Source organism: Emydura macquarii, unplaced genomic scaffold (assembly GCF_026122565.2).
Source record: "Emydura macquarii macquarii isolate MOO-44397 ecotype Brisbane River unplaced genomic scaffold, CSIRO-AGI_Emac_v2 contig_2897, whole genome shotgun sequence".
In the NCBI taxonomy this organism is placed as follows: Eukaryota; Metazoa; Chordata; order Testudines; family Chelidae; genus Emydura; species Emydura macquarii.
The window spans coordinates 21,464,277-21,488,398 of record NW_027133034.1 but is presented as its reverse complement, the minus strand read 5'-3'; the positions used below and the strand labels follow the sequence as shown (position 1 = coordinate 21,488,398).

Here is a 24,122-nt window from a genome sequence, read left to right as displayed (position 1 = left end):
TGAAAAAGAAGAAGCGGCCTGAGGCCGCCCACACGGACTCCCCCCTGCGACCGGTACTGCAGGGGATGACCCAGAAGATGCCCCAGCCAGGGTGACGGTACCCGTCAGTGTAGCACATCGTTCGGCACCGCCTGTTCCGGCACTGCCTGTTCCGGCTCCACCTGCCTCGGTTCCAACTGCCACGGCACTGACTGCCTTGGCGCCACATGTTCCGACGCAGCCTGCCTCGACACCGAGCGCCTCGGCACCACGAGATCGATCGCGTTCGGGGTCGGCATCGCGACGACATAGGCGTCACTGCTCCCAGTCCCGAGGTGGGAAGTGTCGCTGTAAGACGTCAAAGCGGAGGAGGCAATCCACATACATCGTCTCCAGCAGCTCATCCCCCCCCATCGGCACCGTAGATGTCGATACCATGGGTCATCCTCGTCGTCGTCTCGGGGCCGTTCACCTCCCAGGAGCCGCAAGCGTCAGTTGAGCGGCTCCAGGTCCCGGGGGTGACATCCAGACGCAACCGAGCAGGCACCGATGCTGGCACCGGCGTGGCCCCATGGCCACATCCATTCACTCCTTGGTGGCCCAGCCATCGTCCCCACCTCCGAGCCACCTAGACCAAGGCCACCCCTCGGATGAAGGTTCAGACCCCGAGGAAGGTCCCTCCACAGGGCCCCTTCCGCAGTCGTCGTCCTCGTCCCTGAATGAGGCAGCTGCCAGGGACCATAAAGCCCCCCTCTTTGATTTCCGGGCCCACCAAGACCTGCTGAAGAGGGTGGTGGGCAACCTCAACCTTGAACTTAAGGAAATGTTCGAGGAGGAGGACCCCCTCTTTGGGGTATCTGGGTCAGCAGGACCATCACGAGTCATCCTGCCGGTCCATGAGAGGGTGGTGAAAGTAGCCAAGGTCCTCTGGCAAACCCCGTCCTCGGTGGCCCCCATCTCCAAGGGCGCCGAACGAAAATAGTATGTCCCTAAGGAGGGGTTTGATTTTCTATACACCCACCCTGCCCCAGGGACACTGGTGGTGGATGCCGCTAACCAGCGGGACCGCCAGCGCAACACCCCCAAGGACAAAGACAGTAACAATTAGACCTGTTTGGCCACAAGATGTATTCTACTGCGGCCCTGCAGCTGAGGGTCGCTAACCACCAAGCGCTCCTCGGGAGATACAATCTAAATCTGTGGTCCTCGCTGTAGAGGTTTCAGTCGGTGTTGCCTTCAGACCAGGCCGCAAACTTCGCCACTGTGTCCCAGGAAGGCGTGGCAGTGGCAAACGCGGCATAGCAATCTGCCAGTGACGCGGCGGATACCGCTAGCAGGGCAATGGCTTCGGCCATTGTCATGTGCCGCTGCTCCTGGCTTTAAGCTTCAGGCTTTTCCCAAGAGGTCCCGCAAGGTATCCAGGACCTCCCATTTGACGGCGCTGGCCTCTTCTCAGAGAGAACAGACAAGAAGCTTCATACCCTGAAGGACACACGAGCCACCCTAAGGTCCCTCGGGCTCTACTCCCCACAGGCCTCAAGGCGCCAGAGGCAGCCGCAGCCTCCACCCAGGCTGCCCCCCAGACCCGCTCAGCCCAGGAGGGGTCGGGATCGATACCATGCGTCTAGCTGCCGCGATCGCCCGGGGTCCTCTGCGGGGCCCCAGCAAGGCCCAAGCAAGGGCAATGCTGGCAATAAAAGGTTTTGACGGTGCGCATAAGGGTGGCGGCACTTCTTTCCCCCTGGATCTATCCCAGCCCTTTGCCCACAGGCTCCGGCCATACTATGTCGAGTGGGAAACCATCACCACGGACCGCTGAGTCCTCTGCGTAGTCCTCAGGAGCTATGCCCTGCAACTTACGGCCTTCCCCCTGGACTCTCCCCCTACCCAGTCCCTCTTCAGGGACCCCTCTCACAAGCAACTCCTCATACAGGAGGTCAACTCCCTCCTCCTGCTCGGAGTGGTGGAAGAAGTTCCTCCACAGGAAAGGGGAAGGGGATTTTATTCACGGTACTTCCTAATTCCCAAGGCTAAGGGGGGCCTGAGGCCGATATTAGACCTCCGCTGTCCGAACAGGGTCATCAGACGCATCAGGTTCCACATGGTTTCCCTAGCCTTCATCATTTCCGCTCTAGATCCAGGGGACTGGTATGCTGCCCTCAACCTCAAGGATGTGTATTTTCATATTACTATCCTCCGCGGTCACAGAAGGTTCCTCAGGTTTGTGGTAGCTGGCTGCCACTACCAGTTTTCAGCCCTGTCCTTTGGCCTTTCGTCCGCCGCCAGGGTCTTCACGAAATGCATGGCGGTGGTAGCGGCCCACCTGCACCGCATAGGGGTCCAGATATTCCCATACCTGGATGATTGGCTGATCCGGGGCAGGTCCAGGGCCCATGTGAGGAACAGCCTGGCACTCACCTGTGCCACATGCACCAGACTGGGGCTGCTCACGAGCAGAAGTCCACACTCACCCCGGTGCAGCACATAGAGTTAATCGGGGCCACCCTGGATGCCACCCAGGCCAGAGCCTTCCTCCCGTGGCCTTGATTTGAGACCATGGCTGCCATAATCGACGATCTGCACAGGTCCCCCACAACGACAGCCAGGCACTGCCTTCAGCTGTTGGGACATATGGCGGCATGTACGTATGTGGTGAGGCTGGCTCGCCTCAAGCTCAGGCCTCTCCAAGGGTGGTTGGCCTCGGTGTATGTGCCAGCCAGACATTCGCTGAACAGGGTGGTCACTGTTTCCACCCTGGTACTGTCCTCCATGGAGTGGTGGAGGAACCCATGGGAGGTTCTGAGGGGTGTCCCCTTCAGAGACATGGCTCCTTCAGTGACCCTGATAACAGATGCCTTAGATGTGGGATGGGGGGCCCACATCCGCAAAGACCTGAGCACCCAGGGGCTCTGGTCATCAGACGAGAGGGCTCTCCACATCAATGTCAGGGAGCTCAGAGCAGTCCGCTTGGCCTGCAAGGTCTTCCTCAGGCTCCTGAGGGGCAGGATGGTTCAGGTCCTCACGGACAACACGGCGACCATGTTCTATATGAACAGGTAGAGGGGAGTGTGCTCCTTGGCTCTTAGCCAGGAAGCTACTTGACTTTGGAACTTTGCCGTGAGGTATGACTTCCACATATCTGCCTCTCACCTCCTGGGGGTCAGGAACGACGAGACGGACCGCCTCAGCAGATCGTTCTTACCCCGCCACGACTGGTCACTGTACCCGGAGGTGGTGACTTCCATTTTCCACAAGTGGGGAGTTCCCCAACTGGACTTGTTTGCGTCGTCCTGGAACAGGAAGTGCCCGAGGTTCAGCTCGCTCCAAGGTCGCGAGTCGGGCTCCCTCTCTGACGAGTTCCTTCTAGACTGGACGGGGACCCTCACGTATGCGTTTCCCCCCATTCCGCTCCGACCCAAGGTCCTCTTGAAAATCAAGAGGGACAGCGCGGACATCATACTGATTGTGCCAGCTTGGCCGAGGCAGCATTGGTACAGCATGCTGCTCGACCTGTCCATCGACACACCGCTCCCGAGGTGCTACAATCTGCTCTCCCAGGAACAGGGTCGCCTGCTGCACCCGGACCAGGACTCCCTCCACCTGAAGGCATGGAGACTCCGTGGCTGATGGAGGGAAAGAGAGCCTGCTCCATACAGGTCCAGCAGGTTCTGCTCAGTAGCAGAAAATCTTCCACTCAGGTCATGTACCGGGCCAAGTGGAAGCATTTTACCTGTTGGTAGGAGTCCCGGGGTATCCACCGAGCTGTTCGCCCATACAGGCAATTTTGGAGTATCTCCTCCATCTAAAGCTCCAGGGTGTAGCACTTGCCTCCCTGAAGGTGCACCTGGCAGCCATCTCGGCCTTCCACCTTCTCTATTCTCCCACCCCATGTCAGTCAGGTTCCTCAAAAGGGTGGAGAGGCTATATCCACAGGTCCGCAACCCGGTGCCTCCCTGGGATTTGAACCTGGTCCTCACTATGTTGACAGGACCCCCCTTCGAGCCCATGGCTACATGCCCGCTGCCCGTCCTCTCTTGGAAGGTAGCCTTCCTGGTGGCCATTACATCGGCTAGGAGGGTCTCCGAGATAAGAGCATTGACCTCGACGCCCCCCTACATGGTTTTCTATAAAGATAAGGTCCGACTGAGACCCCACCCGGCGTTCCTACCTATGGTGGTGTCCCAGTTTCACTATAACCAGGATATCTTCCTCCCCGTGTTCTTTCCTAAACCACACGGTTCTGAGGAGGAGCGAAGATGGCATTCGCTGGATGTCAGACAAGCCTTGGCCTTCTACATCGAGCGGACCAGGCCGTTCTGGAAGTCTTCACAACTGTTCGTGGCAGTGGTGGACCAGATGAAAGGCTCATCCGTCTCCACCCAGCATATCTCCACCTGGATCACCACCTGCATCAGGACCTGCTACGAGCAGGCGAAGGTGCTGCTTCCAGGAGCTGTGACAGCTCACTCAACCAGAGCCCAGGCCTCATCCGCGGCCTTCCTGGAACGAGTGCCCCTGCAGGACATCTGCGGAGCAGCGACCTGGTCGTCGGTTCACACCTTTATGTCCCACTACGCCATTGTGCAGCCGGCGAGAGAGGACGCGGGCTTCGGCAGGGCCATGCTGATGAGAGCAGCTCGCCGGTAACTCCTAACCACCTCCAAGGTATGGCTATTTAATCACTTATATTGGAATGGATATGAGCAAGAGAGAAAACAAGGTTACTTACCAGTAACTGTTGTTCTTCGAGATGTGTTGCTGATATCCATTCCACACCCACCCTCCGTCCCCACTGTCGGAGTCGGCAGAAAGAAGGGACTGAGGGCCTGCAGGGTCGTCAGTGCCCTATGTACCGTGGCATGAGCACGGCACTCCAGGGGGCTCCTGAGCCAACCCTACGGGGTTTGCTAAGGGAAAAAAGTTCCGGGAATCTGTGCACAGGGCGCGCACATACCTATATTGGAATGGATATGAGCAACACATCTCGAAGAACAACAGTTACTGGTAAGTAACCCTGTTTATGTACTATATTCTGTACTCCTCTCCACAGGGTCGTCCTCCCACTGGACAAATCTATAACAACTCTGGAACAAATTTGCAACCACTCTAAAAATTCAATCATTTCAACCTGGCTCCTGAGTTGTAATTTTTTGTGTAGATATAGCACCGTGGACCCTATTGCAAGAGGCCCCCTTCACATCTTCCTGAGCTCTACATGTAAAGATGAAGAAGAATCCCTTCCAAACTAACTATTTCCAACAAAGGTTTGCAGTCTGAGATACAAAATCCATAACGTTTTTTCCCCAAGGGGAACAGTTAACATGTGTCCCCCATCAAGATTACAAGCAGTGGATTCCTGTTAATCTGAAGTGCTCATGTTGGATCTTGCATTTGCCAGAGCAAGTTGTCCAAGAAGGAATGAATTAATAGATTTTTATATTTCAAGGCCAGAAGGAACCATTCTGACCATCTAGTCTGACTTTGTATAACACAGGCCATAGTACCTCCCCCAGATAATTTCTAGAGCGTATCTTTTGGACGAACATTCAATCTTGATTTTAAAAATTGTCAGTCATGGAGAATCCACCATGACCCTTGGTAAATTGTTCCAATGGTTATTTATACTCATTGTTTAAAATGTATGCCTAATTTCCAGATTGAATTTGTCTAAATTCAGCTTCCACCCATTGGATTGCATTATACCTTTCTCTGCTGGATTGAAGAGCCCATTATTAACTATTTGTTCCCCATGTAAATATTTAGACTGTAATCAAATTACCCCATAACTTTCCTTTTGTTAAACTAAATAGATTGAGCTCTTTGACTCTGTCACTATAAGGCATGTTATCTAATCCTTTAATCATTCTCATGGCTCTTCTCTGAACCCTTCAATTTATTAACATCCTTCTTGAATTGCGGTCACCGTATTCCAGCAGCGGTAGCACCTGTGCCAAATAGGGGTAAAATAACTGCTCTACTTCTGCCCTTTTTTATGCATTCCAGGCTCACATTAGCTCTTTTGTGCACAGTGTCACAGTGGAAGCTCATGTTAAGCTGATTATTCACTATGATCCCCAGATTTTTTTTCAGCGTCACACCTTCCCAGGATAATCCCCCATTCTGTGTTCCTCAATGTATATATATTTGCAATTAGCCATATTTTAATTCATATTGTTTGAGCTGAATCTCCAGTTTACCAAGTGCTTTAGATCACTCAGGATCAGTGACCCTGACCTCTACATTATTTAACCCTCCTCAAATTATTCTCATCTGTAAACTCTGTTTGTGATGTTTTTGTTTTCTTCCAGGTCAATGATAAAAATATTAAATTGTGTAAGGCTGAGAACTGATCTGCAGGACTGGAAACGCACCCACTTGATGATGATTCCTTTTTTACAGTTACATTTTGAGATCGATCAGTTCGCCCGTTCTTAATTCGTTTGCCCTGTTAATTTTATATTCTTCTAATATTAATCAAAATGTCACGTAGTACTAAGTAGTATCAAATGTTCTATAGAAATCTGAATATAGTACGTCAATTCTATTACCTTTATTATCCAAATTTATAATCTCATCAGAAAAGATATGTTAATTTGATAAGATCTATTTTCCATAAACCCAGGTTGATTTGTATTAATTGTTACTCTCCTTTAAATCTTTATTAATTGAATCCCATAACACCGACTCCATTATCTTGCCTGGAATTGATGTCAGGTAGACAGGCCTATAATTACCTGGGTCATCCCATTTACCCTTTTTTAAAATTGGCACAACATTAGCTTTCTTCTAGTCTTCTGGAACTTCTTCAGTAAAGATTATTAGTTTGATTGGAGCTGAGGTCAATGAGCAACCCATTGTGGAACTTTCCTTGTACTAAGTCCAGTTCTATTCTTCAAAGGAATAATTGCACTATCAAGGGGAAGATAGTCAGATATCATTTATAGATTCATAGAGTTTAAGGACAGAAGTGACCATTATATCATCTAGTCTGAGTTGTGTATATCAGGCCATTAAATTTCACCTATTTACTCCTGTGCTGAGCCTGATATGCTTTAGCCAAATATAAGCTATCTTCCAGAAAGATCTTGATTTGAATTCCCCATGAGATGAAGAATCCACCACTTTAAAGTGTTTGGTAGTTTGTTTCAGTGGTTAATCACCATCACTGTTGACATTTTGTGTTATTTCCAATTTGAATTTGTATGGCTTCAGCTTTCAGACAGTGGTTCTTGTAATGCCTTTCTCTGCTAGCCTTTAAAAAGCCCCTTAGAACCTGGTATTTGCTCCCCACGAAGATACTTATACACCATAATCAAGTCACCTGTTCATCTTTTTGATGAATTAAACAGGTGAACTACTTAATTCTCTTACTGTAAGGCATTTTCTTCAGCCCTCATAATTTTTGTGGCTGTCTTCTGTACCTTCTTCAATTTGTCAACATCCTTCACTAGATAGGGGTGACAAAAAATCCTAGCCCTAAGCAATTTACATCTAGATCAAACTCAACGTCAGAGCTGAGACTGAGATGCCAACTCCTCTTAACTCAGGAACTAGAACAGGAGGTCTTTAATATTTTTTTCAGAATTAGGGAGCCTGATTGCATGTCAACTTCTTTGCTTCAAGCAGCAACAACATATTAATCTCTTTTGTGTAGTACACTTGGTCCAACCAGGACGGAAGACAGCTGCAGTCCCATTGTTTTTGTCAGATATGTGCCTTCCTTTTTCCTGTCACCCATCCAACATACACTTTGGCTAACCTATTCCTTGTAGTTACCCTACAGACTGTCGTGTTCCCATTGCATAGAGATAGGTAGCATTCATGGAGGATATAGCATTATCTTCTTGGACTTTCTAAGACAAGGGCCAGAATTTGCTTCAGAATGCAGAAAAATATTAACTTTATAGCTTGAATCTTGAATTTAAATCTCTTTAATTTGTATTTTCCTCTTGTTTAAAAGCTTCTTTCTTCAAGGTAACATTAATCTATCTCTACGCTACATTATAGTTTAGGGAATATTTTCTACAATTGGTACCTCTTGTGGCTGCAGTGTGAAGAAAACAGATGTCAAAGTCTGTCTCTATCTGTTACTTGTGGACATAAGAACCCCCTTTTTGAGCCTTTACTAGACAATTGCTTTTCTTTATGTGTGAAAAATGTTTCTGGTGGCCACCACATTCTTCTGGCTGAAGAACATGGTGTTTAGTAACTTTTTATTCCTGCAGTTGCACCTTGTGAAGATTCTTTCTGGAGAGGTACTGCAGATTTACTTCCCTGTACAGAGGGGCCTTCCTTCTAGAAGCTGCTGACCCTGCACTTCTCTGGGCTGATGTATTTTTATGAGAAAACAAACTGATAGCTGAAAGCAAAGTTGTTCTGTTCTCTGAAGTGTGTAATGTTGTCCAGTGTGATTGTAGTACATTACATGTGAAAGTCCAAACTTCTATGAATTTCATCTCTGAATTATCTAACTCATGCAATTAATTTTCAACCTTAATATCTTATTAGTGTGCAATACAAGAAAAATTAATTTGAAATTGAATGTGTCACAGATCAGCTGAACAAAATGTATTTTGAATGTAAATTCAATCAAGTTTTCTTGATGATGAACCGCTGATTTAGGACTAGGTTGTGATCTACCCTTACAGAAATTTTGAATTGCTGCTCCCTCAGGTGCTTTGTACTGGAGCTGATCCCTGCAAGCATGGATAACTCACCCTATCGCACCACAGTTAGGAGAAAAGTTTGTGTCTTCTTACTGTACCAGTCTGCAGAGTAAGGCTGACACACCTGAGGGAGTAATCTGTACCATCCTAATGCATGATGCAGTGTGTGTGTGTGTGTGTGTGTGTGTGTGTGTGTGTGTGTGTGCGCGCGCGCTTGCCATACCCACTGAACAGTTCTGGAAGAGAGTGCCTCTTTCCCCTTCCCTTATGTAGTAGGACTTTGTTCATCTTGCACAATTAGAAACTCATTTGAACTGCTAATAAAGCTTCTCCTTGCTGTTTTCTTTTAAAGCAGGACAGTTGTTGAACTTTACCTATGCTACTAAATGTGGTTGTGTTTCTAATTTGTCTGCTTCTGTTTGTGAACATTTTAATCTTCTTATATTTACAAGTACTTTTAAATCTACCTTTTTCAGACAGACTAATTTAGAAAACATTAAATTGATTTAGCTGCTGAACATCTTATTCTTTTCTATGGATAATGGCCATTTTAATTCTTTTGTCTATACAAGGTCCCCTAAAACGAGTGGTGACTACCAACGTGGCTTTTTCAAGTTATATCTTAAAAAACAAAAAACTGTCCTGTGTACTTCGCAACCTGCTTCAGATGAACAAAACTTTGTAGCTGTGTTTTTCACCATTTGCCTAAGAAAAGAAGCATTAATCACAGCAAAATAAATGAGTCATAAAAGCAGACATTAATAGTATCCTTAGATAACTACTGACATTGCTGAGAAAACTTTAATAAATATTCTATTTGGAAACAGTTGTCTTCGTATTGTGGTATGACACTTTTCATTTCTTTGCTTCTGTATTATTAAGTGCATTTGCAGGAAAACAGAAGAGCTTATTTAAATTGTTCTTGCTTTCTTGTCTGTGGTCTGAATCATGTTAATGGAAATGGAAATTTATTTCACCACAGGAACTTAGGAAAACTGTCAGGAAAAAGTACATCAACTCAGAAAAGTACCCTTTCTTCTTGCAAGTGTCCTTCATGACAAATTAGGGGGAAAATACAGCAAATCTGTATAATTGTTTTAAAATAATGTGTTTGACAACGCATCAACTGCTCTTCAAAAGAGACTCCATGCTAAGCAGTTTGTCGGTCTGTTGTAAAATGTCACCTTTTTGTCAAAATGTTTTTTCTTTTTAATGTGGAGTCCTTTTAAAACCATAAGCATTTATTAAAAACCGGTTCTATTGGGAAGGGAAGCAGCTGCCAAATGTAAGGACATCACAATATACAGTAAACGCACAATTTACTAGCTGTGTCTAAGATTTGGTCTATACAAGCAAGTTTTGTGCTGTGAACTTTCTGTTCTATAAGGAGTAGAATAGATAAGTTATTCAGCATTAGCCATATCTATACTCTATTTAAAAAAAATAAAATAAAATAATTAGTAGCAGTCATCTATTTAAAACTGGGTGACCAAGCAATATTTTACTGTTGAGACTGATGGGTTACTTGTGTGTTTATGGCACTGCTTTCAATCCAATGAATCACCTCAATCTGAAAAAAATATCCTTTATGATTGTATGCCTCCAACTCCAGTAGTAGAGGGACAATCTTGCTGACGAGTAATTTTTCCTACAGCCTTTAAGATCTTGGTATATCACATTGTATAATTAAGTATTCTAAAAATCATTGGATTACCTACTTTGAAGACTCTTAAATATATTTATATCTGTTGTTTTAAAATGTGAACAATGTTGTTAATAAGAGATGCGCTTTTAACATAGTCAGAATTTCAGAAACCAAAGGGCACTTGTGAATTTTGTAAATTTGAATCACTTGAGTTATCTTTTGGAATTTACTGTTGTTGGTTTTTTTATTATTCTCTTGTAAAGTGTTTGGAAAACTGTGACTTGAATTCCAAAATTCTGATACATTGACTAGCACTTCATTAGTGTAAACAAAAACTGTATTACTGCAAAGTAATTTCATTCATTCAAAGTTCCACTCTAAGGTCAGCTAGATATGGGGGAATAATCTACAGCTGTTGTCTTCCTTTATGGTGCTTTTTGACTGAAAAGTCAGTTTTCAGTGCAAGACTTCTTACTTCCCACCCCAAAGACTTTTTGCTTCCTAAAAAGCTGGGGAACAAATATTACTTTTCTCATGTACCACATTAATTTTCATTATTTTAAGGAGGAAATTTATTCAATGACAGACTGTTACTCATTTAACATAGTTGGAAAATGTGGACATGTTTAATGAAAGCATAATTTTAAATATCAGCTCAGTTTCCTTTTATACCAAATATGACTTGTATTATTAAGATGAACATACCAGTATTCTGCATTGGCATTTTCTGTTTAATTCTGCTCTTAATAGTGTCTAATAATAAAAGGTGTGCTATTTTAATGTAATTGTATATTTTTAAACTTCTAATTATAGTAAAACTTCTAGATCACATGAAAAATGAAGTATATACTAAGCAGACTTAATGTTCTAATCTTTTTATTTTATGTTTTAGAACAAAGTAGAAGAGATGACTTGGAAGCTTTAGGCCATATGTTTATGTATTTTCTCAGAGGGAGCCTTCCGTGGCAAGGTTTAAAGGTAGTATTTTTAATATCCTCACTTCTATCTTTATTAAAAAAAAAAAAAAAAAAAAAGTCATCTTCACTGTTGTGTTTCCTTGGTAAAGTTGTCTTCTAAAATACTGTTTGAAGTTATACATTCATCTTTCACATCATAGGCTGATACATTAAAAGAACGTTATCAGAAGATTGGAGATACAAAACGAGCAACACCAATAGAAGTATTGTGCGAAAACTTTCCAGGTAATGACTAGTATTAATGAAGATGAATCTGTGAATTTATCTCTATAATAAAGCTGCAGTAGATCTTTGTTTTCAATGTTTTAGGATTGTACATTACTAAGAAAAATGGCTTTCAAATACATATAATAAAGTATATTGTGGTAATGAATGTAATTTGAAATATAATGAAACATCCTAGAGTTCTGTCACTGATGATTATTGAAGCTCGGTGCTTGGGAGAGAGGCACAAAACCACTAATTGTTCAATACATTGACATTCTGTGGGGAGAAGGGAAAAAGGGAGGAAGTTTTATTTCCAGTTCCACCTAGTGATCAGTTTGTCCTGAAGCATAAAGTTTTGATATTTCGTTTATCTGCAAGAAAGCTGATTTATATTTTAAAAAATATTTATTTTAACACTTTTCTTACTGGTAGATGTTCATCATTTTGAAATCAACTTACTTAAAACTACTTGTAATTAATTATTTTAGGCATTACTTCTGCCTCTGAGTCCCCCTAGCAATTTTTGTGGCATTATGGTTGCATTTTCCTTTACAAAAAGATTTTATTTCCTTTGTTTCTCTGTAAAGGACTCAGCCATGTGAAAATGACATGCTACACAAGCGCACCTGTGAAATTGATTAAACAGAAACTTCTGTCAAATGCACAAAATAAATTGGAAAAAACAGGAAAAAAAAGTTTTCTAGTATATAAATCTCTCGGGTTTAGTAATGATAGATTTTAGCATGATTTTTTTTTTTAAAGTTGATGTTTTCCATTTTAAATAAATATTTAACTAGTTTGTCTATTTGGCTCCCATCTTGCAATATGGTTGTTCCATTAAGTTCAGTGGGATACTCATGAACATAGTTAATCAGGCACATAATAGTTTCAAAAGGAAATTTTATTAACTGCTGTGGAATATGAAAACTAAACTTCTGATAAGTAAGTGAATTGTGACATAAAATCAGTCATAATTTTATGTATAATGCAAAAAAGATTTATTTAGGTTGTTTTTAAATGTAAATGATGTAATTGTTTAACCATTAATGTAGCACAAATGGCAATTATGAATATTTCTCATTTGTGTAGAAGAAATGGCGACATATCTACGTTATGTAAGAAGGCTAGATTTTTTTGAAAAACCAGACTATGACTACTTAAGAAAACTCTTCACAGACTTATTTGATCGGAAGGGCTATATGTTTGATTATGAATATGACTGGATTGGCAAACAGCTGGTGAGTTCAGTTGAGCAAAGATGCTGTATCTAAACAGGTTTTTAACTATAGTAATTAATCTTAATATTTGTGCATAATTTGTCTTGTATCTTATAAAATGTACTAAGATTATGAGTCAAGCTACTGGTAAAGTTGCAGAACAGTTTCCATTATAATCCCCTGTTTTTATGTGTTCTTAAATTTCTGATATATCACATTTTGATCTGAGAATTTTTCATACTGGGTCTCTTCCAAAAAGTGAGGATTTTTTAAACATCAAATAAAATTATTTCCTTTGTTTTATAATAGGAATTCTAATAGTTTTTTGAGCAGAGCAATAATATGATTGTCATTTGAAACTTTACAAAGACAGAATGTATGCTTGTTTTCTTTTTGGGAATGTTTTTCAATGTTTTAAGCAACTGAAAAATCACTGCTTAGCATCTGAAGTTTATAGCAGAAATTATACTAAAAGGCCTTGTTTTCTTTGTGACATCAACGTGCACGTCCTCCCTATCCAGCCTGACAGAAATGTGGGCTGCTGCTTTCAAGTTTTAGCTGTGACAGTTACCTTGAAGGAGCTTCTAAGTGTCTCGTTAAAACACACAATAAAAATGTCCCTTCAAAAATATTTTTGACTACTACTCAGGAACAGTAGAAAAGTTTGTGTGACTAAACTATTAGATCCCAGTTAGGGTCTCAGCTGGTTAGAAAATGGTGGTGGTGGGGGTGTTACAGGTAGAAAACTCTGAGTTTTCATTGAAAAATGACAAAAATGCGTATTCTGACCAAAATGTCCAACTTTTTTTTTTTTTTTTTTTTTTTTTTTTTTTTTGAGAAAAGCCAAACAAATATTTGCACAGCCAAAAATTCATGGAAAACATAGTTTGTCTACATTACAGACTTCACAGTGGTACAGCTGTAATGCTGCAGCTGTGTCACTGCAAGGCTTCCCCTGTAGGATGAGAGCTCTCAAGCCAGCATAATTAAACTATCCCCAACAAAGCTATGTTGGTGGGAGAGCATCTCCCACTGACATAGCACTGTCCACACCAGCACTTTTGTCAGTGAAACTTACGTTGGTCAGGGGGTGCCTTCTCACACCACTGACCTGTCATGCTTGTCTAGACAAAGCATTAGTCTAAATCAATGCAACTTGGGTGCATACTCCAATTTTCTACAAGTTCTAAGCTTTCATTTTACAAAATTCTGTTTTTGGCTTATGGAATTTTTTTCTAAATTTGAAATAATCTTGTAACACTATTCATTTTTATTTTCACTAAATTTAATGTCATACTCCTGCATATTCTTATTTACTTGTATATTTTGATAACTTATTCTTGCTTTCATATTGCTAAGATTGTCAGTACTCCTTTACACTACACTATTATTATTATTATTATTATTTATTATTATTTATTAGATTAGTTGTTAATATGGCTTTTCCTAACTTCTGAGTGCTTGGCTTTGCAAACAAATAACATTGTTAACAGAAGGGTATTTTTGTACATGATAATGATTATTTTGTATTGAACTAATGCCTGGAGGCCCTGCCATGGATCAGGTTCCTGTTGTGCTAGGCAGTTTAAAAACACAACAAAATGTATTCCCTGTTTTAGAAGAGCCAACAATCTAATATGAAAGACCGCAGGATATATATTCTCTTCATCCTTGCTTATATGCAATAATGCATACAGGAATGAAGCAGTGACTACAAAGTGAACTTTGATCATATGCACAATTGATTCTTAAGTGTAGGAAAATGTGTCAGTTCCCTATGAAACAACTGTATGCTTTTTATACACATGATTTTATTGGATTGTGGCACATGCATAGTGTTACAGTATGCAGCAGAAAGTTATTGTGGTTTTTCACAAATAGTATTTAAATGTTAATATTCTGTAACACTGACAAAGGGACAAAGTTTAAGAGGGCATTTGAAATCTTTTATTTGGCACTTTCTGCCTTTGATTTACTTTAACATGCTCGTTTAACTATCAACATAATCTTTCTATGGATTTTCTTACTTTCAGAAAAGTAAAAAGGGAGGAGCTTCTGTCTTTTAACATTTAGAAATTCTGTTCTTTGAGTGCTTGCTCATGTTCATTCCCATGTAGGTGTACACGCACTGCGTGCACAGTCGCTGGAAGATTTTTCCTAGTGGTACATGCCAGATCGGCTCTGGTGCCCCCCTGGTGGTGCCTTGATGGCATGGTATATAGGCAACTGCCGTCCCGCTGCCCCCTCAGTTCCTTCTTCCCGTCGGTGACGGTCGCTGGAATGCTATTTTTCTCTTGCTCTGCAAGTTATACAAACCAGTGATTGTGCCTGTAATTAGATGTAAATAGTTGTTAGTTTAAATAGTTAAGTAAATTGAGTTTTGATTAATTTAAGTAATAAAGATCTCCATCCTGTGGTGCTATTCTGCCCAAGCACCGGGGTATGCCTCATTCTTCAAAAGTGTACAACTTGCTTGAAGAAGATACCAGTAAGAGAGAGGGACACATCCTGGCAAAGTGCCAGATTTATAAGAGCTTCAGGCCCAGGACCAAAAAGGACAGTACATTAAAGTTCCTCCTAATGGAGGCTGCACTTTGTCCTGCTTCAGAGCATCAGCCAGACCTGGCACCGAGCATCTTCTCGGTTAGGAGTGCATCAGCCTCAATCAGAGAACCGCAAAGGAGTTGGGTATCCCCACCACCGAAGGCCACCTGGCACTGTGACACAGAGAGTGAGACCAATAATGTACCTCTTCCAGACGTCCGTCAACCAGCTGGCATTGATGACTCTGGCCCTGGAGAGGGAACCGTTGAGTCCGATGCACATGGACTCCCCGATGAGGGTGAGCCATGAAGGAGATTCGATTCTGGCAGTGCTGTCAACACCAAAGGCATACAAGGCAGTGAGAAGTCTCTTGATCCTCCCAGCACCTCCATCTCCAATTAGTGGCTCACAAGGGGCTGCTTCGGCACATGAGGACACCTCACGGAGACCAGCCTCCACTCTGGGCAAGCCAGCAATGATAGTGAGGCACCAACCCCCATTTTGCTCAGCCTCACGAGCCTCGACGCCACAACAGTTGCCAGCACGACACAGGTCCCGATCGCGCTGCCAGTTGGAGTCCCAGCACCGCTCGCAGTCATAACGATGCTCACCGGTCCAGCACTGCTCAGCATCGCAGCACCAACACATGGCACCAAGGGGCATGGCACTGCCCTGATCGCCTAGAAATGACTCCTCTGGCTTAGTATCCCAGGTGGAATCACAGGGAACATGCTGGAGTAAATATCAAGCAGGCCAGAGATAAGAGGCAACATCCCAGAGGCATGTTCTGCCAACATGGCCCCTGAACTAATAGCAGGTGCCTCCTTAGTGGTCTATGTGGGCTCCATGGACAACCCAGGCCTTTCAAGGCTCCCACATGGGTCACTCGTATTCGGCACCCTCGGAGAGAGGCTCAGTGCCAGGAGTGGAGGTAACAGAGGTCCACGGTACCCCGCAGGAGACCCGCAAACACTGGAGGAGCCCCAGGACCCCAGGATGGTCCTGGCCACTTCGTTGACCTCCTCGGAGAGGCAGTGGCTGATACATCCATAGCCCCTGACAGATGATTACAAAGCCCACCAGAAGATCTTAGAGAATGGCCCGAAAGCTTGGCCTGGAGGTGGAGGAAACTGAAGACTTTGCCTTAGCATTGGTGGACATACTGACATCTCCTGGCTCAACAAGGGTGGCCTTACTCCTCAATGAGGCCATCTCAAAGCTAATAAAGGCCTCCTGGCAAACTCCAGCATCCCTTCAGCTCACGGCAAAGCAGGTCGAGAGGAAGTACTTTGTGCCCCTGCAAGGGTGCAAGTAATTGTACACTGACTGTCCTCTGGGATCCCTGGTTGTGGCCGCAGCCAATGATCGAGAGTGACACAGGCAGCAGGGTCCATCTCCCAAGACTACGGAGGCCAGGAAATTGGATCTGCCAGGAAGGAAGGTGTATTCCCTGGGAGGCCTCCAGTTGAGAATATCGAACCACCAGGCCATCTAAGTTGCTACAACTTCAACTCCCAGACAACCATGTCTAAGTTTAAGAATTCCTACTGTCGGAGTCTAGGGCAGAGTTTGCGGCATTGGTGGAGGAAGGCAGGGCCATAACCAAGGCATCCCTCCAGGCTGCCCTGGATGCTGCGGATGCAGTAGAACACACTGTGCCCACAGCTGTGGTGTTGAGGAGTAGCTCCTGGCTCCAATCATCAGGCTTGCCCTATGAGGTACAGCTAACAGTGCAGTAACTGTTTGAGGTTAGCTCTCTCTTTTCCGAACAAACAGATGCGCGATTTCATAGTCTGAAGGACTCTTGCACCACCTTAAAATCTCTGGACCTCCACCTGCCAGCCCCATCCCGAAAGCATTTAGTCCCAGCCTTTGGGCCACTTTCAACCACCACAACTAAGGCAGGACTTTGGGAGACAACCTAACAAGGGCTTCAGGAGAAGGCAGCCTCATCAGTCCTCGTCGGTCTCTGCAGCTACGTCCATGAAGTAACCTTCAGGCCCTAGACAGAACTTCTGACGTTGCAGTCGATGGCGATGCACAAGTCCAGATCCTAGCTGTCACCCTGATGTTTGGAAACTGTTTATCCCACTTTTACTAGGTGTGGGTCAACATCACCTTAGATTGCTGACTGCTCTGCATAGTAGAAGTGGGATACACACCCATCAATATATCTCTTCCCACCTCCCCTTCCCATCCCTCTTCAGGGATCCTTCTCACAAGAGACTTCTAACCCAGGAGGGTGTGAGCCAATGGACCTTAGAGCCACAGGGTTCTATTCATGTTACTTCCTGATCCCGAAGTCCAACAGGGATCTCAGACCTATACTAGACCTGCAAAACCTCAAAAAGTTCATGAAGAAATTAAAGTTCTGCATGGTCTCTCTGTTCTCAGTCATTCCTTCCCTATCTCCAGGGGACTGGTATGCTGCCGTTGACTTAAAGGATGCATACTTTCACATAGCAATATTTCAGGGCCACAGGAAGTACCTCCGATTCATTGTAGGTCAAAACCTATATCAGTTCATGGTTCTACTCTTTGGCCTGGCGGCTGCACTGATCGTATTTACAAAGTGCATAGCGGTGGTGGCAGCAACTTCCCACAGGAAAGCAGGTGTGCAAGTTTACCCATACCTCGATGACTGGCTGATCAAGGGCAGCCCCAAGGAAAAGCACATGCGACTCGTTCAGTCCACTTTCTTGAACCTAGGGCTCCTGATAAACCAACAGAAGTTAACGTTCGTGCCAGTGCAGAGGATAGAATTTGTAGGGGAGGTCCTTTGACTCGGCCCTGGGCCAGAGCTTACCTCCTGGAGAGCCATCAAAGCTCTAATAACGGTTTAAAAGCCTGTCCCATCACCACAGTGAGAAATTGCCTGAAGCTTCTGGGTCATGTGGCCTCTTGAACTTACGCAGTGCCCATGCTCGTCTCAGACCCCTCCAAACATGGCTAGCATCAGTATATATATACCAGGTCGCCATCTTTTGGACAAGGTGGTCACAATCCCATTGGCAGTGACTCTTACCTAGCAATAGTAGATTGACCAGGACATGGTATGCGGGAGTTCCCCTTGCAAGATCAGTTCCATTGATGTCACTGGTCACTGTTGCCTCAGATATGGGATGGGGAGCCCCCTGAGGCCCCTCTGGGTTTATGGGCACCAGACAAACTGATCTTCACATCAGTATCCGAGAACTAAGAGGGGTATGCTTAGCATGCCAGGCATTTCAATCCCACCTGCAGGGCAAATGCATCTCCGTATTCTCAGACAATACTAAGGCAATGTTCTACATTGGATGGATCCTGCTCCTCTCCCTTATGGTGAGAGGCGACGAGTCTGTGGGATTATTGCATAGCCCAGTCCATTCAGACCTGCCAAGCTCACAGAACAAGCTGGCAGATCCCTTGAGCAGGTCCTTCGTCAACCATCACGAGTGGTCTATTCGCCCACTTGTCCTAAATGTCTTTCCAAAGGTGGGGATTTCCCCAAGTGGACTTGTTCACGACCAGGCTCAACAGAAAATGTCCCCATTTCTACTCATACTTGGGTTGCTGCCCAGGATCCCTCTTGGATGCTCTTCTCCTCCCCAGAGGAGGGCGTCTGGTTTATGCCTTTCCTCCCATGGCTCTGATCCACAAGGTGTTGCTCAAGGTCAGGAGGGACAAAGTGAGGATGTTCCTCATAGTCCCGGCATGGCACGACAGCATTGGTTCTTAATCCTCCTGTACCTGTCAGAGAACAAACCTATCAGCCTACCAGTGCTCCCAGACCTGATTTCACAGGATCATTGCTGCATCTGATAGCGTGGAAGGTTCATGGCTGAGCGAGACAGAGCAAGGATGCATGTCTCTTGTACAAATGGTCCTTATAAATAGTTTTGTGATATCAACCAGATCGGCGTATCTGGCAAAATTGAAAAAGTTTTCATTGTGGGCCTCAAGGAAAGGGGCCCTGTCAAATGAAACACCCCTGCCCCTTATCCTAGGCTCCCTGCTCAACTTGAAGAAAGAAGGCCTTATGATATTGTCCATACAGGCTCAGTTGGCCATGATCTCAGATTTTCATCCACCGGTAAATGGCTGGACAGTGTTTGCAAACCCAATTTGCTCCTGGTTTTTGAAGGGGCTGGAGTGCTTATACCCCCAGGTGTGTCAATCCCTGCCTCGCTGGGACCTCATCCTTTTGTTGTCAAGGCTCATGAGGGCCCCATATGAGCCAATAGCAACATATTCCTTGCTACAGCTCTCTTTGAAAGTAGTCTTTTTAGTGGCTATTACTTTGGTTAGGCGGTTTTCAGAGGTCAGGGCTCTCACCTCCAAACTACCATACACTGTCTTCTTTAAGGACAAGGTGCGATTTCAACCACATCCATCCTTCCTTCCTAACGTGATCTCACATTTTCACAGGCGCCAGGACATTTTTCTCCCAGTTTTCTACACAAAGTTACACGCTACCAGGGAGGAACAAAGGCGTCGCTCTCTGGATGTTAGGTGTGCATTGGAGCTCTACATAGAGAGGACCAAGCCATTTCAGAAGATGACTCACCTTTTCGTGGCAATTACAGAAAGGATGAAAGGGGGTCCAGTCTCGGCCCAGAGAATCACCTCCTGGATTACATCTAGGCACATGCATGTGCTATGGTCTGGCAAAGGTTCCCCTCCTCAACTAAAAGCGCATTCCACGAGGTCGCAAGCTTCGTCAGCAGTATTTGGTGGCGCAGGTCCCGGTTTAGGATGTCTGCAAGGTGGCGACCTGGTCATCCATAGACACGTTCATTACACACTATGCCATCATGCAACAGGCAAGGAGTGATGCTGCCATCGGACAAGCAGTCTTACAGTCTGTATCAACACAGCACTCCGATCCCACCTCCTGACTCTCGTCTTGGGAATCATCTACATGGGAATGAACATGAACAAGCACTCCAAGAAGAAAAAACAAGTTACTAACCTTTCCGTAACTGTTGTTCTTCGAGATGTGTTGCTCATGTTCATTCCAAACCATCACCCCCCCACCCGCTGGCCCCTCTGTCAGAGTAGTCGGCAAGAAGGAACTGAGGGGATGGCGGGGCAGCAGCTGCCTATATACTGTGCCATAAAGGTGCCACTCCAGGGGGCACCAGAGCCAACCCAGCGCACATCACTAGGAAAAATCTTCCAGTGATGGGCCATGCAACACGCGCACAGCTACATGGGAATGGACATGGACATAAACAACACTTCTCGAAGAACAACAGTTATGGAAAGTTTAGTAATCGTTTTTTAACTTCTACAAAATTGAAGTGCGATTAAATTCCACAATCTGGAACTATTTATACATCACCAGAATGCTGCCTTCCACACAGGCTTAGATGATGTATAGGGAGGAACACCTGCTTTGGGAATGATCCAAGTGGGGCTTCCTGCTGTGCATATTAAAATGTTTTCAGAAGCTTTCCTCAATCCATTCTGTACCTTCTGTCCTGAACACCTTTATAAAACTTTCGCTACTTAGCTAAGCTAGCCTTTCACACAGTCTCAGTGAATCATTCCTTAGCTTCACATCTTACAAACTAAATGAAAAAATTCCATTGTGAATAGTTGGTAAACAATTTTTCTAAAGCGAATAAGGTGGTGAACTCAGATTTTTTCTGAAACAATGAAATGCATTGCTTTTCAGGAAGCATTCTCCCCAGACCAAATTACACCTTTCAAGCCCCAGCCATTTTGATTAAGGCTATTTAAATAAATAAAATAGGAAAAAAAAGTTGGAAGAAAACTTGTAAAATGGGAATATCTTTTATTTCCACTGTGCTTACATTCAAAAGTGACTTAACTCTTTTTTTTTTCCTTCACACTTTCCAAGAAGGCAGAGATAGGTCATAGAAAATTTCAGCCTGAAACCTTATAGAAAGTTATCAGTAACTGAAATAGGGTAGAATGGATATTTCATGCAACTTCAACAGTAGTGGGACCAACACGTCTAGCTGGAATAGTGGCAAACTTTTCTGATTAAAAAAGAAAGCAGACAAAAATTCAAGGAACTCATCACAAAATGTGATTCGTCATGTCCTAAGCATATGCATTTGTGGCACAGACTAGTGAAGTCTTCATAATTAGACATTACAGGAAGCTGTTCCTAAATTTCTGAGAAGAGAGAGCGCCTTATACTGGGTTTTGTGAGGGAATTATCAAATTTAGGGATTAGTGAAGTGAGAATTAGTGAGGCTCTGCTTCATGACTTGCTGCTGTTTTTGTATGGCTACATCTCTGTACATTTCCATGGCAGGTTCAGAAACATTTTTTTTTGGATTACAATTCAATAATTGTTGGTACTTAGAAAATGTAAAATACTTTTTTACCAGTTTGCCACCTAATGTATTATGTTTGTAGCCTACTCCAGTGGGCTCAATTCATTCAGACCCTGCACTATCATCAAACAGAGAAGCACATCAGCACAGAGATAAGATACAACAATCCAAAAACCAGGTATGCTACTCACCTGTGACTTTTATCAGCATTTGTCATCCTCTTTATAAATGTTGTTCTTTGTACCAAAACAGCCTTGCTATTGCTTGTCACACTTTTCCAAAGTTGATACCAGTTTCTGCTGCCCGTTTTTCTGTTTGCTGAATGTAGCCTTTATTAATGTATGAATGTTTTTGGTGTAAGTCTTAAATAGAGGTCCTAAAGAGCTATTGTGTTTTGAAGTTGTAATTATAAATGAGTGGGTTTTTTTTGTCTTTTTTGATCAACTGCATCCTAAGGAGTATTGCTGTTTTTTCTTCCTTAGTTTTTCTATTTAATCTTACACAGTCTCTTACTTTGCACCCTGTACATTGAATCACCCACTAGTGTTAGACGGTTCTCTTTTTCTAAGACTTGCATTTTTTTATTCCATTATATTTATGATTTACTGCCACCTTGGTAAATTCAAAAGGCAGTAACATTTGTGAGAATTCTAGATTTTCTATTTAAAGTATTTAACAAAGTGGTGTTAGTTTTTCTTAGCAAAAACACTTAATGTGCAATCATAGGTTATAAGAACAGGTGGAAACCACTTAAGATTTGAATTCACAATTGTTACCTTGTGGTCATAGTGTGTACAATTCTGAGGTGAGATTACCAGAAGATTATTATGAGAAAAATGTATTTTAAGTAATATCTTACAAATCAATAACTGTTTTATGTAAAGGTTAAAGTAGTATCTGTACAAAGTATGTTCATTGTATTTTATTTTGATACGCTGTACAGTTTAAGGGTCAAGCTTCCAAAATGGATGTACACATTTCACCCACCATATATGCATACATATGCACATGCGGTTTATTCTACATTTCAATTGTATGTAAAATAAAAATGCACATTCATGTAGTTATCCACTTTCTATATACAAATTAGATTTGCATATATAATTTAGTTGACTAGTTTCAAAAGCTTGGCCCTGAAAGTTTTATAGTTTCAGTACAGAAAACAGTAATATTTTTAAGGATATACTCTCTGAGAGTTTCATTAGGAGGTTGTTGGCAAAGTAGTGGAGAATTGCAGTATCCTGGTAACTTTTAACCAATTTTGTAGTTTTATACTTCAGTTTATTTCTCAGAAAATTTCGGGCCTTTATTGATGCGCAGGGGTAGGAATATAGACTATAGTATTTGTGCACTGCATTTTGTGATGCATTTGTTGGATGTATATTTTCAGTTAATATAACATGCATGCTGTGCAATTGAAGCAGATTGTATTTTAAGTATATACCTTAATGAGTTCTTGTTTTCTTCTGGCGTGTCCACATTATGTTGCAGTCTTCAAGAGAAAAGTTTTGCCTGTCCCAAGTGACTTTATAACCATTTTTAAAATTACGTAAAATAATAAAAACTCTGTTTGTTTTTGAGGGTTTTTTTGGTTTGCTTCCTGCTATTGACAGATTCTTAATCTGTCTGGTGTTTTATGTTTGAGTGTATACATTTTTGTTTGTCTTTAGCCACTTCACAACTTTTAGCTATAGTAAATAATACATGTTTAAATTGTATCTCTCTACATTCATATGCATATGTACATTGCTGGTTACATTCTGTATGTGTGTCGTATTCCCTTGTGATTTTTATTTCACATTGTAATACAAGCATGAGGTGTTTAATGTTTTGGGTTTTTCTTCCTCCTCTTCCATGCATGCTTAATGCATTATATAATTGGCAGTCGACAGACCACAGGGCAGCTTGGGACTCCCAGCAGGCCAACCCCCATCACTTGAGAGCTCACCTAGCAGCTGACAGACATGGTGGCTCGGTACAGGTATTTTCTGCTTCTTTGCATGACTGATTACTTCCACATTCTGCAGCCTATTCTCCTGTAACTCCTGGCATGATTCTTGTTTTCCGCTGAAAAGTTTGCTTCATAGTTACGTCCATAATTACATTCCCTTGTTCCTTTTGTTCCACAACTGCCAAATGGGGGGAAAATAAAATTATGCAGGAAGTTTGACGTTTTGTATGTTGAATTTCTGCATACAACTGTTCCTGCAAATGCCTGTAACAGTTCAGCTGGAAAACTTTCTAAAAATGTATATCAACTAAATCAGCTGAAGTTATGACAATATATATATATAAAAGTAAAATGAACCTGTTTAAACAGATTTTTAACTATTCAAGTTTATTTATTGCTAGCCAATTTGAAGAACTTGCCGCAGAACAGCACTTCATACTTTTTAACCAGGGCAAAAATGAGTAGAAACCAATGACTACTAGTAGTCTTCAGGTGTTAAGTACTTTATTTAAACAGATATTTAGTTGAAATTGAGTCAGTTTCTACAAAAAAGTATAACAGCAGCTTTAGAAATTATACTTGTCCCTATCAAACAAGTATTTTCTCCCCTACTGATGGAGAGGCCAATGAAAAAAAGGCAAAACTG

General features: G+C 43.2%; 1 protein-coding gene across 12 annotated transcripts in view; it reads left to right on the top strand.

Moving 5' to 3' along the window:
- Positions 1–24,122, top strand: part of CSNK1G3 (casein kinase 1 gamma 3) — a 155,797-nt gene that overhangs the window by 102,415 nt on the left and 29,260 nt on the right. For 5 of the 12 annotated variants that reach the window (XR_010924055.1, XM_067569240.1, XM_067569237.1 and 2 more), the window contains 5 exons: positions 11,183–11,268; positions 11,408–11,492; positions 12,564–12,712; positions 21,608–21,703; positions 23,411–23,506. Coding sequence is in view for 10 of the 12 variants with exons in the window: in XM_067569240.1 (XP_067425341.1) it covers positions 11,183–11,268; positions 11,408–11,492; positions 12,564–12,712; positions 21,608–21,703; positions 23,411–23,506 (512 nt within the window). In the remaining 2 variants the exon portion in view is untranslated. The remainder of the gene's footprint in view (positions 1–11,182; positions 11,269–11,407; positions 11,493–12,563; positions 12,713–21,607; positions 21,704–23,410; positions 23,507–24,122) is intronic. The other 7 variants (XR_010924056.1, XM_067569245.1, XM_067569243.1 and 4 more) reach the window with 3 other exon arrangements.